The 18,576-nt window shown below is 41.2% G+C and overlaps 1 protein-coding gene across 5 annotated transcripts in view; it reads left to right on the top strand.

Annotated features, from left to right (window-relative positions):
* Positions 1-18,576, top strand: part of WDR78 (WD repeat domain 78) — a 187,274-nt gene that overhangs the window by 90,929 nt on the left and 77,769 nt on the right. For 4 of the 5 annotated variants that reach the window (XM_033915919.1, XM_033915917.1, XM_033915920.1 and 1 more), the window contains exons 3-4: positions 7,982-8,172; positions 18,112-18,224. In XM_033915919.1, the coding sequence (XP_033771810.1) occupies positions 7,982-8,172; positions 18,112-18,224 (304 nt within the window). The remainder of the gene's footprint in view (positions 1-7,981; positions 8,173-18,111; positions 18,225-18,576) is intronic. The other variant, XM_033915918.1, reaches the window with a different exon arrangement.

Consider the following 18,576-nt stretch of genomic DNA (forward strand, 5'->3'; position numbering starts at 1 on the left):
ATATCAGAGGCGATATACTTCTTTTTTAAAATTATATATACAGATTTAACAATTACAATATCAGATGATACCAAGAAAAAAAGGATTCTTACACAAAATTTTTATAATGATTATATATACAACACAAAATTCCTTTTCAAGCCCACAATACTGGGGAGTCATGCTGCTTATCAACTAACAAAAGTACAAAGAAAACTAAGAATTGGTTCTTGATTCGTATGAATCTTGACCATTCCCTATTATTTGGGACTCTTACATCCTCCAACTTTCTCAGTAGTGAAACATAAGACAAAAAAAAAAATCATTTCTGTTCTCGAGCTATTAAAAATTGTTGCAATTGAATAGGATCCCAAAATACATATTCAATGTCCTGTAATTTAACAAGACATTTACATGGAAATTTTAGATAAAAATGATGCCTCAAGAGCTAAAACTCTTGTTCTTAATTTCAAGAATTCTTTCCTTCTTAGTTGTGTAGCTCTTGAAACATCAGGAAAAATTCTAACCAAATCTCCACAAAATTTTGTCAACCTATTTTTAAAGTAAAATTTCATTATTAACATTTTATCTATCTCACACATGCATGTTATTACCATAGTGGACCTACTCTGGATCACATCTTGGCTATCTTCCAAAAACCAATTTATTTCATTTGTGACCAGGTGGTCCACCTCCTGGTCGGATTGTATTTTCCTTTGCGGAATATAATAATAATTATTAATTGGGAAATTTTTTGCATTGGGTAATCCCAGTATTTCTTTAAAAAATTTCCTTAACAAAATTTCAGGAGATAATAAGTGAGTCACTGGGAAATTAACCAAGTGGAGATTCCTCACTCTATTCATATTTTCCATTATTTCCATTTTAGAGTGTAGCACCGTAGAATCTTTAACAGCAGATACTGAGACAGCTTGCAGTGTATTACTTTGAGTTTCTACCATACTTAATCTTTTATCCAAACAACTTAAATTAGAATCCACAATCTCAAACTTTTGAGACACAGACTGTGAATAGTCCAATGTTTGTTTCACTGATTCTCTGAGAAACCCTTCAACTCTAGAAATACCTCGCCTCCTCTCCAAGAGTGTTCACCAAATGCCTGGTAGTAGTGGCAACAGCTTTAAGAGCTCAAGGGTTCCAAGATTTTCCCTATCTTGAAGATTAGCTCATAAGACGCCTCTCCTCAAATGATGCTGTCAGCAACACAGTCAACAATCCTGTTTCTTCTGAGGCTAGCATTCAAAGTCAACTTTCCCAAATCTCAATTTCAACCTTCTCAAACTCTACAGTTCATAAGATCACTGATCTACTCAGGAACAGAAGCTCCACATAAACTTCTTGGAACTCGGAGCAATTTGCAATAGACTTTTCAAAACAGTATATCCAATCAAGTCTTCCTAGTACACTTGAACAATCAAGTTGTGATGTAGTACATAAACAAGCAAGGAGATATGGGTTTTCCGACTCTCTGTTAAGAGGCCGAGAAGATTTGGAACTGGGTAATTGCTCAAAACATATTTCTAAAAGCTGTCTATGTTCAAGGAGCACAAAATACTCTTGCCGACAAGCTCGGCAGATTTCTTCAGCACATGAGTGGACACTTAGCTCCACGGTCTTGTGTCAGATATTCTCCCTTTTGGGGACTTCATAGATAGACCTATTTGCATTCCCCCGCATCACAAACTGCCTCAATTCTGTTCCAAACAATACTCTCCTCATCGTCTAGAGGTAGATGCCTTTCTCCTGGATTGGATGGACAAATTCCTCTTTGCATTTCTACCAATTCCTCTCATTCTCAGACACTAAGGACAGATTCAGAACCAATGCTAGGAAGTTCTTCTTCACCCAATGGGTGGTGGACACCTGGAACGTGCTTCCAGAGGGAGTGATAGGACAGGGTACGGTATTGGACTTCAAGAAGGGATTGGACAATTTTCTGAAGGAAAAGGGGATAGAAGGGTATAGATAGAGGGCTACTATACAGGTCCTGGGCCTGATGGTCCTCCGCGTGAGCGGACTGCTGGGCATGATGGACCTCAGGTCTGACCCAGCAGAGGCACAGCTTATGTTTTTTTTTTTTTAATTTATTTATCAATTTTAAACATTATCATTTATACAAATAATAATACAAGGAACATAATAACACAATCTTTGAAAATAAGAGTTAATCTTACATTACTATCATTGTCCTCTAGTCCTCATTACGGGAGATTATCCTGATCTTAACTTAAACTATAAACTAAAAATATAATCAAGATCTTTAAACTAAGATCAATTTTACAGTGCACAATTCTACTGAACTCATATTACAATTAAATCAAGTGGCAATTACTTGTGTTTCATGAAGCTTTAGAAACTGTTCCAACTGTATAGAATCCCAAAATATATAATCACTTTCCTTAAATTTCACTAAACATTTGCATGGGAATTTTAAATAAAAAGTAGCTCCTAAGGCTAATAATCTTGATTTTAGATTCAAAAATGCCTTTCTTCTCAATTGTGTTGCCTGGGCTACATCTGGAAATATTAATACATTATATCCACAAAACTTTGCTTGCTTATTTTGAAAATAAGCTTTCATGATTAAAGATTTATCTAATTCCCTAGCACAAGTTATTAATAGAGTAGACCTAGTTTGGATTACATCTTGTGAGTCTTCCAAAAAACCTGTTAAATCAAATTCTATCTGTTCCAACTGGTCTACTCCCAATTCTGCCAAAACTTTCTTTCTCTGCGGGATATAATACATATTTGTTATGGGCAAGGAATCTGGATCTGACAACCCCAAAACTTCTTTAAAATATTTACGAATCAAAATTTCTGGGGTCAATAAATGAGTTTTTGGAAAGTTGACCAGTCTCAGATTCTTTGCCCGAAGTATATTCTCCATCTTTTCAAATTTTGTATAGGTAATATGTGAATCTTTAAGGACAGAAGATGATAAAGTTTGTAATGTTGATACTTGCGATTCCATAGTCAGGGAACGTTTCTCAATAGTTTTCAAATTTAAATCAATATTTTCTAACTTAATGACTACTTCTTTTGAAAATTTCACATTTTGTGTTACCACTGATGTTAATAACTCCTCTACCCTAACATTTATTGACCATAAATCTTTAAGGGAAATTTCCTGTGGCTCATTCCGGGCTTCTAATGGAGCAAAAGCTTCTCTTTGAAAGGAGATAGCTTTAGGCATCTCCTCATAAAATAATGAGGAAGATACCTCCTGCTCCTTAAGAACCACAGTTTGAGAATTGGAACCTCAACAGCAATTTTTGGTAAAGGAGGGGGAGTTCTTTCTAGAGGGCTAAGCGATGCCCCCGATAAGGATTCAGCATCCTGATTACCTCCTCTAACTCGGAAGACATAAAATGTCTATATATAGGACCAACTACTACTGGAGTTGATACTTTGGGTTTAGCTTTCCTTTTCCCCATTTGAATTTAAATAACCAACTTACTAGCATACAGCTCCAGCAGTCCTTATTATCCAGTGTCTCCCAGTGTCTCCTAAGGGGCTCCTAAGGGGCCTAATGTGCCCCTTAGGGCACGCCCCTTTGGCCATGCCCTGCGGCCGTGCCGCAGTAGCGGCGTCCTTTTCACTGTCTAGTGTAGGACCCGGCTGACGTCAGGGCTGTTGTCTCCGCGGGTGCCCGCCGAGATTCGGCACCCGAAGTCACCGGCTCTAGATGTAATCAGAGCGCTGCTGTTATCCGGGGCACGGGAACACCTCCAAAAACGCTGCACCTCTCATAGGTAACCTCCACAGATAGTCAGTAGCGGCGTCCTTTTCACTGTCTAGTGTAGGACCCGGCTGACGTCAGGGCTGTTGTCTCTGCGGGTGCCCGCCAAGATTCGGCACCCGAAGTCACCGGCTCTAGATTTAATCAGAACGCTGCTGTTATCCGGGGCACGGGAACACCTCCAAAAACGCTGCACCTCTCACAGGTAACCTCCCATGTTCTTATGCTTATGTTCTTATTCAAGCTCAAACAAGAATCGACCACCATGATCCTGATAGCCCCTCAGTGGCCTAGGCAACAGTGGTTCTCCTTACTACTTCAGCTCAATGTCAAGGATCCAATACCCCTGCAGATTTTTCTATCTCTTCTCACGCAGAATCAAAGGTCTCTTTTACATTCCAATCTACTGTCCTTGCACCTAACAGCTTGGTATCTCTCGGGATAACTTCAGCAGATGCTGATCTTTCTGATCCTGGATACATCCAGAAAACCTTCTACACAGTAGTGCTACCAACAGAAGTGGACACGGTTTTCAACAAGGTATATCCTTCATCATGATGATACTTCATCTTCCTATATATCTTCAGGTCTTAAAACCTATCCAATTCAGGTCTTAAAACCACTTCAGTCAGAGTTCACCTTAATGCTATGAGTGTTTTCCATGTTCCAGTCAACAATAAATATTTATCTGCTCATCTTCTTTTTTTTCCAGGTTTATGAAAGGACTTTTTTAATATCAAACTTCCTCTCAAACTGATTTCAGTGGTTTGGAATCTTAATGTTGTTCTCACTAGGCTGATGAAACCTCCATTTGAGCCAATATCTTCTACTCATCTTAAATATTTCACTTGGAAAGGGAATGTGCACAGATGGATCAAGCACTGGTTGTCGGGTAGACTGCAGAGGGTCGGAGTAAAGGGCCAATATTCTGACTGGCGGGGAGTCACGAGCAGTGTGCCACAGGGATCGGTGCTGGGGCCGTTACTCTTCAACATATTTATCAATGACCTGGAAAAGGAGGCAAAGTGCGAGGTTATAAAATTCGCAGATGATACCAAACTGTGCGGCAGAGTTAGGTCCAGGGAGGAGTGTGAGGACCTGCAAAGGGACCTGGACAAGCTGGAAGACTGGGCAAACAAATGGCAAATGCACTTTAACGTGGAAAAATGCAAGGTCATGCATATAGGGAAAAAGAACCCGTTGTTCAACTACAAATTGGGGGGGGGGGGGCATTGTTGGGAGACAGCAGACTTGAGAGAGACTTGGGTGTGCTGGTGGATGCATCACTGAAGCCATCTGCACAGTGCGCAGCAGCCTCGAAAAAAGCCAACAGGATGCTGGGCATCATAAAGAGGGGCATAACAACCAGGACGCGGGAAGTCATCATGCCATTGTATCGAGCGATGGTGCGTCCACATCTGGAATACTGCGTTCAATATTGGTCGCCGTACCTCAAGAAGGACATGGCGGTACTTGAGAGAGTCCAAAGGAGAGCAACGAAACTGGTAAGAGGGCTGGAACACTGCCCATACGCTGAGAGGTTGGATAGGCTGGGGCTCTTCTCTCTGGAAAAAATGAGGCTCAGGGGAGATATGATAGAGACCTTCAAGATCATGAGGGGCATAGAGAGGGTGGATAGGGACAGATTCTTTAGACTGAAGAGGACAACAGGTACGAGGGGGCATTCAGAGAAACTGAAGGGAGATAGGTTCAAAACAAATGTAAGGAAGTTTTTTTTCACCCAAAGGGTCGTGGACAGTTGGAATGCGCTACCGGAGGAAGTGATCAGGCAGAGTACGGTACAGGGATTCAAACAGGGATTGGACGGATTCCTGAGGGATAAAGGGATCGTGGGATACTGAGAGAGGTATCCAGGTAAAAAGTATAGAAACCCAACCAGGTTGTGCATGTGCAAGACCGGAGGGTTAGGACTTTGATGGGAAGATAGGACTTAATTGGGAAACCAAGGTGGCAAGGGGGCCCCTTCTGGGGATTCAGACAGGTCGTGACCTGTTTGGGCCGCCGCGGGAGCGGACTGCTGGGTAGGATGGACCTATGGTCTGACCCGGCGGAGGCACTGCTTATGTTCTTATGTACTTCTGCACATCGAGTGAGTGTGCTTCAAGTGTTGGTGTTGGACCCACCTTTTACAGTTTTCTGCCATGATAAAGTAGTTCTCCGCACCCACCCTAAATTCTTGTCAAAAGTAGTCATGGAATTTCATCTAAATCAATCGATTGTGTTTTCATTTTTCTTTCGAAAGACTCATTCTCATCCTGGGGAAATGGCTCTTCTTTATTTAGACCAGTGTTTTTCAACCTTTTTTACACCCGTGGACCGGCAGAAATAAAATAATTATTTTGTGGACCGGCAAACTACTAGGACTAAAATTTTAAAACCCTGTTTCTGCCCCATCTCCGCGAGCTCAGTCACCTCAATAACTATAGAAAAATAGACAAATATAGTGCAAAATATAAACAGCAAATATAAATTCTCAAAACTGACACGTTTTGATCACTAAATTGAAAATAAAATAATTTTTCCTACCTTTGCTGTCTGGTGATTTCATGAGTCTCTGGTTGCGTTTCCTTCTGTCTGTGTATCCTTTCTTTCATTTCTTTCTTTCTGCACTCGGGTCCAAGAATTGTTCCTTTCTATTCTCTCCCTCTTTCCTTCCTATGTCCTTAGTGCCCCCGGTGCCTCCTTCCCATGTTATTAGTACCCCTTCCTGTCTTTAGTTCCCCTAGTGCCTCCTTCCCATGTCCCTCTCACTGCCTTCCACACTTTGTCCCACCCTCACCCCTAAGCCAGCCTGCCTGCCTGTCTCTCTACCTCTCTCCCTCCCTCCCTGGCCAAAGCCAGCCTGCTTGCCTGCCTACCACCTTCCCTCCCTGCCCCGCCCAAAAAAAAAAGCCTCCCTCCTTCCTTTTCCCTGCTCTTACCGCCCTGCCGCTGCTGCTAAAGCTGACAGGAAGTCTTCTTTCCGACGTCAATTCTGATGTCGGAGAGGACATTCTGGGCCAGCCAGGCAGTGATTGGCTGGCCCAGAACGTCCTCTCCGACGTCAGAATTGACGTCAGAAAGAAGACTTCCTGTCAGCTTTAGCAGTAGCGGCAGGGCGGTAAGAGAAGGGGACCCGGGGAAAAGTGTGTGTGGGGACAACGGGACAGGAGGTCTGAAAACGGACCTATGGTCATTTTAATCTTGCTGGCCCTGTGCGGACCGGCAGAAATTTCCTGCGGACCGGCGGTTGAAGAACAGTGCCTTAAACTGTAAACAAGCCTTGGCTTATTACTTACAAAGGACTAAGCCACACAGAACCTCTCCTCAACGGTTCATCTCCTTTGATCCTAACAGGTTAGGCCGGCCTGTAACCGAGAGAACTATTTCCACATGGCTAGCAATCTGTATTTCCTTCTGCTATGCTCAGGCTGGGATGCAGCTCATAAGGTCTGAGCTATGGCAGCTTCATTGCATTCTTACGTTCCACTCCCATAGAGGAGATCTGCAAAGCAGCTACTTGGTCCTCAGTTCACACGTTCATGTCTCACTACTGTCTGGAATCCTTTTTCAGAAGGGATGGCCACTTTGGCCAAGCAGTATTATAAAATTTATTCTCTTAATGGCCAACTCTCCCTCCATCCCATTGCAGTAAGCTAGGGAGTCCCACATGTGAAAATATGCTGCCTGCTTGTCCTAGGATAAAGTTACTTACGTAATAGGTGTTATCCGGTGACAGCAGGCAGATATTCTCACATCCCACCAACCTCCCCTTGTTGGCTTCTTAGCTTGCTTATGGAACTGAGGTGCCATGAGCAGGCGCCATATAGGAAGGCACTCGCGCATGTACGGTGCAGACAGTTGCAAAATTTCTCAAAACATAAAGTGACAGTACACTTTTTAAGCTGTCCGTACTGGGATGACGTCAGCCACATGTGAGAATGTCTGCCTGCTGTCCCCGGATAACGCATATTACAGTAAGTAACTGTGCTTTATTCAGGTAAGAATCTAATCTTTTATTAAAATATTCTTATTCATGAAACATATCTTAATTATTTACTTATGTTTAAGGTTTCATAAAGACAATCATTTTTTAGAATTTATTTAAATTCATTGTACTAAAATTAGAATATAAAATATCTAGATGGTCTTGAAACAGGAAACACAAATATAGTTTTTTATGTTATCTCCAGATCAAAAGCTACTGTCTTACCTATTATGACTGGGTTTTTCCTATAGGTTTTTGATGACCAAGGGAAAAATGTAACACCTCGGTGTCTTTTTTGTCCAGAATCGGGAACCACCCAGAGTAAACAAACCAAAATATTTACTTCCCAGGAGTCTTCTCTGGTCAATACATCAGAAATTCTGTCCAGCCTTTCTCTGTATCAGACTGGAGCAAATGCTAGTTTTGCTGGTCCATTTACAAGGTATTAATATTCATTTTTTATTTTTATTACTAAATAAAGTAATTGCAAGCAAGTGATGAAACAGAACTACTTGTAAAATGCCCTTTTTTTATCTTTTGTAAATATTTATTGTATTGGATGACATTCGCTGTGATATAACAGCAATTGAAGCACCTTCTTTAATGCTCCACAATGTTTAATCTATTCTAAGTTAATTTTAACATCAAGGGTTGGAAAGATATATTTGCTTTAGAATTTGATCCACTAAAATCATTTAGGACACCTTTTACAAAGCTGCGGTATCGATTTCCCAACAGCAAAGGCATGAAAGCTATTTCAGGTTCTATAGACTTCGGTGTATTTGCCACGGGAGAATCACTACAGTAGCTATCTAAAAGGGGTCCATATTTGCTTAAGAGCTATCATGTCTGGAAAAGTTTGAAGGTACTTCATCTAAAATAATTTGAAAATCCAAAATCCCAGTTAAGTGCTTAAATGATTTGTTCATTCTTACAAAAATCTTATGTTTTAATGCTTAATTAGTTTTGCTTATTCAAAGTACTGAAATAGCTGGTCATGCTGCGATATAAGAACCAATACTTCAAATAAAGAACTCAGTTTTAACAGTGTTCAAAAAGGTCAATGTTCAATTATTTCAGAAGAGTACTTATCTTGTTGCAACACTGTTACAAGACTAGGAAGTAGGACTGTGAAATGAACACAGCACAACCACTCAAGATCCGATCACTTAGGATCAATCAAGTTTCAAGTTTATTGTATATTTGATTAATCGCTTACTCAAATTTCTAAGCGATAAACATATCATTAAAATTACATAAAATTAAGGGGACAACAAAACAACAAAAACTAAATATACATAACATGTTAAAGACTAACATTACAAACATGTAAAAATAAGGAAAAGATGGGTAGAGAAATACAAATTGCTGATTACAATAGAGAGGGGATAAACAATGAACCTTAAAGAGGTTATGGAAATGAAATGAAACTCCTAGTCAATCAAATCAGCCATAGCCGACATTGGCCAGCCAGCGTTTCGCTGAAGCTGCGTCAGGGCATTCCAGACTTTCACTATAAAACAACAAACAGTACATATAACAAAACATAAAAGACGACCAATGCCTTGTATAACTAGAAAGGAACCACTAAAACTTACATCAGCACCTTCACTCTGTGCTCACCGGCGTTTGCAAAGATGGCCACCCCTCGGGTCAGACTTTGATACTCGCGGCATCTGACGTCATCATAACGCCGCAATCCTATTAGCAAATGAGGAAAAAAAGTGTCCTAAGTGAACTGGACAGACTGTCAAAAGCTGGGTTTGGCCTAAAAAGGTGTGTCAGACATCCCAGGGATTCCACAAAGAACCCTATCCTGTGATGAGAACTACAGTGTCAGTACTGCTTTATATTTACTGCATAATTTACACTACAAAGATTTTTCACAAAGTGTGTTTATTTGTTCATTGTTTAAAAACATGTTAAATGAATGTTTTCTCACGTTGCATTGTTTGTGTAATGCTAGTTATAAAATGACCTGTTGTGTGTTCCTAAACACCCTTGCGGCCCCAGTCAGATTAGACCACAACCTCATATGGAACTCATTATTGCTATGTGTGTATGGAAAGTCTGCGCAGTGCCTGTCATAACAGTTATTTCTGTTGTTGATGACTATTATCTACCATTATCGCACCTACCCAACCAAAGAAAATTCTGGTTGAAACTGGTTGTTTGGGAAATTGGAAACTCTAAATTCTCCTGCAAAAGTAGCAAATCCATGGCTGTGGGATTATAAAGTAAAGTCTTCAGCAAACAGCGCCAGGCCAGTCTCAAGGGGCTCAACAAAAAGCTTGTACATGCCAATGCAGGTAGATTAGGGTGAGGCGCATGGAGTAGATAGATAAAGTGCAATGGATGAAAAAATGTCCATTCAAAGGGCAGTGGGGTCTCCAAGCACCCAATTCCTGAAGCAAAAGGCCCAATTATAAAGACAAAGATCATGAAGGCCCATACCCCCTCTGGTTCTAGGGGCTAACAACCATTCAAATTGTAGTTTGGGTTTTTACCCACCCAACAATATTTGGCTGAAGGGAATTCCAATCCTAACCACGCAACCACAAAAGAAGCAATTGAAAGGTGTACAGCCATTTGGGGAATAAGACCATACAAAAAAGAGCAATTCGACCCCCCCCCACCCCCCTCCAGGGACAGAGGCAAAGGCTGCATAGTAGGGTGAAGTAATGATGGTATGTTCACCCAGTATAAATTGAACAGAACCACGGGTAAATTGTCCCACTATCCAACGCAAAGGAAAATCAGCACTCCACTGTTGACGCAACCCATCATCCGTAGCTAATGCCTCAGATTTATCCATATTTAGTTAAACCCAGAGAAATCGCCATATTCATTGAAACTCTCTTCAGTAAAGTTGGGAAAGGACAATCTACGATGAATAACATGGATCAATAAATCATTTGCAAAAGCAGCAATTTTAAAAGTGTGAGGTCCAAGGGTAATACCTACTATTTCAGGATTAGAAAGGATTTCTCGGTTAAGAGGGTCCAATGTAAGTACAAAAAGTAAAGGAGACAGGGGGACAGCCCTGCCAGGTGCCCCAGCAGATCAAAAAGAATGCAGATTGTGTCCCATTAATGCCCACCCTTGCCCAGGGATCATGATAAGAGTTTTAATGGCATCCCGAAAAAACTATCAAAGCCATAGTGGTCCAATACACCGAACATAAAACTCCCAATGAACTTTATCGAAAGCCTTTTTGACATCAAAGCTGATTAAGAGTGAGGGTTGTCTATGATGGTGTACCCACTCCAGCAAGGCTAAAATCAAATGGATATTTTTGACTGACGTTCTACTGTGGACAAATCCCACCTGAGGGTGAGCTATGGGGTTAGACAAACGTTTGGCCAATCTATTTGCTAATATTTTAGCCAGCAGTTTAGCTGGGCCGATAAGATTTCGTTTTGGTAGGATCCCTTCCTGGTTTAGAAAAAAAAGCACAATTTGTGCCTGCTGAAGCGATGGGGGGCAAGGATCCCTCCTATATGTGTTGATTAAACTGGGTCACTAAATGTTTCAGGATGTCAAACATTAAGAGTTTGTAAAACTCATCCCGAAAGTCATCAATGCCGGGTGCCTTATAAAGCGGGCTTTGCTGAATTGCCAACAGCAATTCCTCTGCATGAAGAGGAGCATTAAGCAGATGCTGTTCTTTGGCATCCAGGCATGGCAGATCAAGACTAGAGAGATAGATAGCACTGAGAAGACTACAGGGGCGTGCCTCAGAGTACAGATGGGTATAGTACTCCTGAAAGGTCTTACAAATATCCGCATTCGTCCTAAGAAGTGCACCCTGTTTAGAGCATTTGTGATGAACAATGTGGGAGTCCTGTCGGTCCCGCACTAACCTGGCTAACATTTTATCAGATATATTGCCCTGTCGATAAAGCTGGTATTGGTAATATTTCACTGATTAACCGCCCACTGGTGAAGAAGTTCATTAAGTTGGAATTGCACCGACAATAGCTGCACCTTACAGTCTGTTCTGGGGTCTGCCTATGGAGTCACCGTGCCTCTATAAGTTGCCGTTCTAGTCTAAGGATGGCCTTATCCTGCATGCGTTTTTTATGAGTAGAATAGGCAAAGATATCCCCACGTAACACTACTGTAGCGGTTTCCCAAAATAATGTCCAGCATGAGGACAATCCCAGCTTAAGAATGTGATATTGGTGCCATCGTCCATGTATGTACTCCTTAAATTTAGGGTCCATGTAAAAATTCCAGAGGAAACCTTCATTGTAACTGGGCAGAGGGATCTGTATGGAGATGAGAGTTAACCATATGAGGGCATGATCAGATATTTCAGTAGGACCAATATTAGCTTTCTTCACCTTGGAGAATAAAGTGTCTGAGCAGATGAGATAATCTATGCGATAATGAGTATTAAGGGCATGTGAGCAGTGGGTGTAATCCCTAACGGAGGAGTGTAAGACCCTCCAAACATCCAACAGATGTAGGTTATCGCATAATAAAGGAATACCCTTGGTCACATCCACTGATTCTGAGGGTCTAGGAGTGGACCTATCTACCCTATTGAAACCATCCCCGACAATACAAGGATAGTTTCATAATTTATTTAAAATTTGATTACTCGCCTATCATAAATTCTAGGTGAAAATACAATGATAAAAAGGGGGATGCAAAGACATTTACAATCTAACTACAAAGACCAAAAACAAACAAGATAGTTAAAAGAAGGGAATAGGGAGGAACTACAATATAGTCGAGAAAAGATAACATTGATGGAAAGAATGAAGGGAATAGGGAAACATATATTGTGCTGTTATAACTCTTTGGAAGAAGGAAGTAGAGGATAAGAGGAGAGAAGAAAGAGAAAAGAGAGGGATAGATGAGGATGATCCAAGATGGCATTTAGAGCAGACGCTGAGAGGTGAGCTCCTCTCTAGCACTGCTGCATTACAGGGAATACCTCTTCCCTTTTACCTTTAACGTGGCTTGTCCTTGGGATATTTGAATATTGCTGGCGGCAGTTCTTTTTTTCTGCCGGCGAGTGAATCGGGTTTTTTTTTCAGTGGGCCCCAAACGGCGCTGTGGACCAGGTGCAGAATGCGACCCGATGGGGAAGAGGAAGGGCGTTACCCGGCTGACTCCTCTGGCAACTGGAACCGTGAAGCCCCTAGTGCAGACGACGCTAGACAGAAGATCTGTGCCTCAGTTGAAGGAGACGCCCTCAACTCTGGGAGGAACGCCGAACCTCAGTGATGATCGGGTTTCCCTTAGCCCGATCCAGGGGCGAAGTCCTGCCCAACCTGGAAGAAGCCCTGTAGAGAAAGTGACTAACCAGCTTATCCAGGAAGTTGGTTTGCTGTCTAGCCCTGGAGGATCAGTGGGAGGAGAAGGATTGTTGGAAGAATACCCCACTGGAGCCCATACATCGGCCTTTGAAACAGAGGCAGGAAACATTTTTGCTTCCGTGAGTAACATTCAGTTTGGACAGTTGACAAAGCCAGCAGTAGTAAATTTAGATTAACTGTGGAGGGCTATTGAAATCATTGACTCTAACCTCAAAAAGGCGATGACTAAGGTTCAGGCAAATTGTGTCTCCGTCAGTTCTCAGGTAGGGGTCCATGAGAAAAAGTTAAAAGAACAGGGAGACGATTTTTTTTTTTTTTTTGAGATGTAGGAGGGGGCATCGTTTTTATAACAGGAAATGAATTAAAAAAACATGAAGAACAAATTGTGCAAATAAAAAATTAGAAATGGAGATTATTAAAGAAAGATCTTTTATTTTTTAAAAACCTTGCATTTATGGAAAATAAACAGAGAAGAAACAACTTAAGATTGCTAAATTTTCCTAAATCTCATGTATTATCTCCACTTGAAATGGTGCGTAGATACTTGAAGGATATTTTAATGATCCCGGAAGATAATCTGCCACTTATCACTGCAGCTCAATCTATATCCTCAAGGAAGAAATAGGATAGTTCAACTCCTGTTGATATGGAAAGAATGAATTTAACAGACTTTTTGGAGAATTTTTTGGAAGTAGTCACAGAAAGGATTACTCTCCTGGTGACGTTTGTCTTAGATCATGACAGAGACTTGGTTTTTAAACTATACTTCAGACATATGAATGATAAGTTCTTTGGTTCAGCAATTTGGATCTTTCCAGATATCGCTCAAGTGACACAAGAAGTGAAAATAATTTTTGCTTTACAAACCCAGAACTTTGGCTCTGGGTGCATGTTGTGTATCACTTCAGGGAAAAAATTTTCTATTTTTCAAACCAAAGTAATTGTTGGAATTTATTTTGGCCAAGGAAGCGGGGGGGGGGGGGGGTGTGTGGAGTGGTGATTGGTCTGTTAGCTACTCCTGCAATTTAAAAGTACAGGCTGTTGCGGGTTAGCACATCATTGCTGCTCTTTTAATTGATGTTTTGTATACTTCTGTATATTTCTTTATACCAGGGGTGTCCAATATCAGTCCTCGAGGGCCGCAATCCAGTCGGGTTTTCAGGATTTCCCCAATGAATATGCATGAGATCTATGTGCATGCACTGCTTTCAATGCATATTCATTGGGGAAATCCTGAAAACCCGACTGGACTGCGGCCCTCGAGGACCGACATTGGACACCCCTGCTTTATACTTATTCTAATGCTTGGATCTTTACTTCTTAATTTTGTGGACTAAATAATGTATATATATATATGTATTTTTATTTTTTTTTTTATTTTATTTTTTTAAATTTCCTTACATTACTGCTGTGAGTAGTGTTATGTTTATTAGTTTTCTTCGATTTTTATTGCAAATCTGTATTCAAGTATTAATGTGCTTGTTTGAAATTTTGGAAAATTGAATAAATAAAGAATTAAAAAAAGAGAGGGATAGATCAGTGGTTCCCAACCCTGTCCTGGAGGAACACCAGGCCAATTGGGTTTTCAGGCTAGCCCTAATGAATATGCATGAAGCAAATTTGCATGCCTATCACTTCCATCATATGCAAATCTCTCTCATGCATATTCATTAGGGCTAGCCTGAAAACCCGATTGGCCTGGTGTTCCTCCAGGACAGGGTTGGGAATCACTGGGCTAGATATCCAACAGCATATTTAGTAAGAGATATTAATGTTCAAAAGCATCTTATAACAGGATAATGATCATAGCTCAGCAAAATGGCCACAGTACCTTTGAAGAAGTTCCTGTCATAGGTATTAGGTGCATACAAATTACAGAGTACCAATTCTACCCTATTAACTTTAACCCGAGCTATGACATAGCGCCCAAAAGGATCTATGTGAGTACTCAGTTTTTTCACCAATAAACCTTTACAAAATAATATAATGATTCCAATTTCCTAGATAAAGCAAGAGACTCTATATCAGGGCTGCCCAAGTCCGGTCCTCGAGATCTACTGGCAGGCCAGGTTTTCTGGATACCCACAATAAGCATGAATGAGAGAGATTTGCATACCAAGAAGGCAGTGCAGGCAAATTTCTCTCATGCATATTCATTGCGGATATCCAGAAAACCTGGCCTGCCAGTAGATCTCAAGGACCGGACTTGGGCAGCCCTGCTCTATATAATCCCCAACTCACCAGTTTCAAAGCTTACTGTGTTCAAGAGTTGTCAGGTGAGTTTCAGGCATGTTCAGGTGAGTTGTCAGGCATGATACCTGTTCAAACTTTGAAGAATTTTAGTCTGCTTCATAGGCAATGAGATGCCACCAACATTCCATGAAAATACCTTAAGTGTCTTGGACAGTATAGATCGGGAAATAAAATAAAGGAGCTATGCAATGGTATGCACACATCAGATGAGGACTGTCCCAGCCATCAGTCCCTATCTTGTTGAAGCAGAGCCAGAATGAAGAAAATCCAATCCAAAGATTCTGCAAAGCAATATACAATCCAGGTAATTTCCAATAAAGGTTCCATCCCACTCACCATATCCTAATCTTTCACTCAAAGAACAGCCCTCCATCCCAGAACTATAGCCAAACTACTGGCCAGGGGAAACCTATGTCTCCCCTCACCCCCCAACCCAAAAGAAACAATACAGAGCAGTTAGGGCAATTCAGCAAGAACAATTGAACAGCTATAAGTTATGAAGTGGAGCTGCCAGTCATTCATCACATTCATCCCATACTCCAGCTCAGCCTTACATGTTACTAACAAGTGGTAGATATATATATACACAATTAGAGGGCAGCAGGGAAACAAGTTACCAATACAGTTAGCAGGAAAAAGAAAAGAACCAAGAATCCAGTCTGACAAGGTGGCTTCAGCACAAGGAAGCATTACAGGGTGGAATCCAAAACTGCATTTGTCAGGTGAAATGAGGGGATATCCGCAATCCACAGGACTTCCATGGCACCCAGTCACACAAGCATACGCGGATTCAGACAAAATCAAAAGGTGAAAAGAAAAGTAGGCATTCTAGGACTCTACCAAGTCGACTCCAAGAGTCTGTGAAAGTAGATGGGAGCTGCGCCCAGTCACACAAATACACTCATGGGCATACAAAAATCAAAAAGTGGAAAGAAAAATAAAATTTTAATTAGTAACTGAGTGTTCAAAGTTGCTACCAAGTTCACTCCAAACAGTCGTGAAAGAATATGGCAGCCTCCATATAATATGAAACAAAACTGAAGTCTGGTCGATCCATAGCCAAGAATAGTAACTTCCAAAGGCAGAGCAAAGATACCGCCAAGAGCGATCTTCTTAAGGAGTATCCCCAGCTGGTAAGATATGATGCAGATTTATAAATTGTAGTGCACCGGGACATTTAGTGAATAAATGAGCGCTTTGAGTGTGAGTGATCCATAACTTAGCTGGGAACAGCAGTGCAAATGGAACTTTTTGCTTTAGCCAATCGAGAGCATAATGGTGTGAATTCTCTCCATCATGGTGATTTTACTGGAGTAGTCTTGAAAACACAGCATTCGCTGTGATTGATATTCCAGGGTCCCCTCCCCCCCCTCCGAGCACAAAGCCTTAGGATAAGTTCTTTATGAACGTATTAGAGCAAATGAAAAATCACAGCACGTGGTTTCTGATTTTGGTCTTTCCGCACACCCAGGTGATGCACCCTCTTGATTCTCAGAGGGCTCAGGTCAGCTGATAAAGTCAGTGACCGAGAGAGCCAAGTCTCCAAAAAGCCCCAGAGATCCTGATCAGGTAAAGTTTCCGCCAAGCCAATGAGCTGCAAGTTATTACGGGGGCTCCTATTCTCCAAGTTTTTCACCTTTTCCTCCAGTTGAGTGCTGAGTTTACTGAGGCATTGATGTTCAATGCGGATGCATTCTGTGTTGGTCTCTAAAGAGTCCAACCGTTGAGCAATGGTCGATACATCCTGGCTCAACTCAGTGACTTATGTTCGTAAACTTCTCCAACACTGGTTGTAATTTACGGTCCAGAGAGGATTCCAGGGTCATTGAAATTTCTGTGGTTATCTCTGCAGTCCATGTGGCTCCCACTGTAGGAGATGTTTCTGGGCTGTCCGCCATTTTGGAATCACTGCCTCAAAGTCGGTCCCAATGTTTAAGATTTTTAGGCGCCATTGCACCAGAGAGAAGAGAATAAGGCTCAAAACCGATGCCCAGAGTCTTAAAACATTCAAGTCACTGAAAGTGCCCAAGATTCAGGAGGCTTAAAGGGTTGAAGTTGGAGAAGAGAGGAGTTGAGCTAAATAGCAGCCACTCAGCACCATGGCATCACGTGATCCTCAAGAAGGATAATTTATTTTTCCACACTGATGCTTATTTTCCACACACTGATGGATGATGTCATCCGACAGAACCCTGTGTGGGATGCTCCATGCACTTTCTTGCCTGCCATTGTTGTGCAGAACCAAGCCAGACACACAGACACAACACACAACACACACACGTTTCAAACAGTTCATAGGATTGGATTTGACCTGGGCTTCCCTGCTTGCCAGCCTGGCATTCTGACCTCTAGGCTACTCCTTTACCTCTAAAATCCCTGTGGAATCAAAGATGCTCAATGTCACAAGATTCTAACCTTAAATACTTTATATAAGCTATTTCCTAGTTCTTTAGATCAGGGATAGGCAAGTCCAGTCTTCGAGAGCCACAGGCAGGTCACGTTTTCAGGATATCCGCAATAAATATGCATGAGATAGCTTTGCATTTCAAGGAGGCAGTGCATATAAATCCATCTCATATACATTCATTTTGGTTATCCTGAAAACCTGACCTACCTGTGGCTGTGGAGAACCGGAATTTCCTACCCCTACTCTAGATGAATGTTCCTGTTGTTAGAGTAACTAACTATTCTTTGTCTAATTTAATGCTCTCAACTTTGACATAAGCAATAATATGCTGTGAAAAAGAATTGCTATTCATAACATGTTTTTATTATGAACATTTTTGCAACTTTTTAAGGTCAACATTTGGAAGCAGCAGTTTTACTAAATCAAGTATATCTACTGCAGAGTCGGTGACCGATGAAATAGAAGTACCAACATTTAGACGAGATACAGCATTTAGCATATCTGGTAAATAATTGCACTGATTTGTATAGAATAAATCCATTGTTTGGGGGATAATTTTATAAAGACATTTTTGTACATATATGATGGGATATGTGTGTGAATGCTACTTAACAAAATTACCTCATGCATGCAAGCTCACACGATGACAAATATATATATACCGGTATTTGTGTATGAGACATCCCACTGTCAAATAAGGACTGACATTTTTGAAGAAGATTTTAAAGGAATCAATTTAAATAAACCGCCAACCCACCCAGAAAAAGAAATAATGCCAGGAAAAAATGAAAACACTGTTCATATGACAGTATTCCATTCAATAGTCTCATTAAGGCCAGTAGGGTGGACCATTTGT

This window comes from Geotrypetes seraphini, chromosome 12 (assembly GCF_902459505.1).
Source record: "Geotrypetes seraphini chromosome 12, aGeoSer1.1, whole genome shotgun sequence".
In the NCBI taxonomy this organism is placed as follows: domain Eukaryota; kingdom Metazoa; phylum Chordata; class Amphibia; order Gymnophiona; family Dermophiidae; genus Geotrypetes; species Geotrypetes seraphini.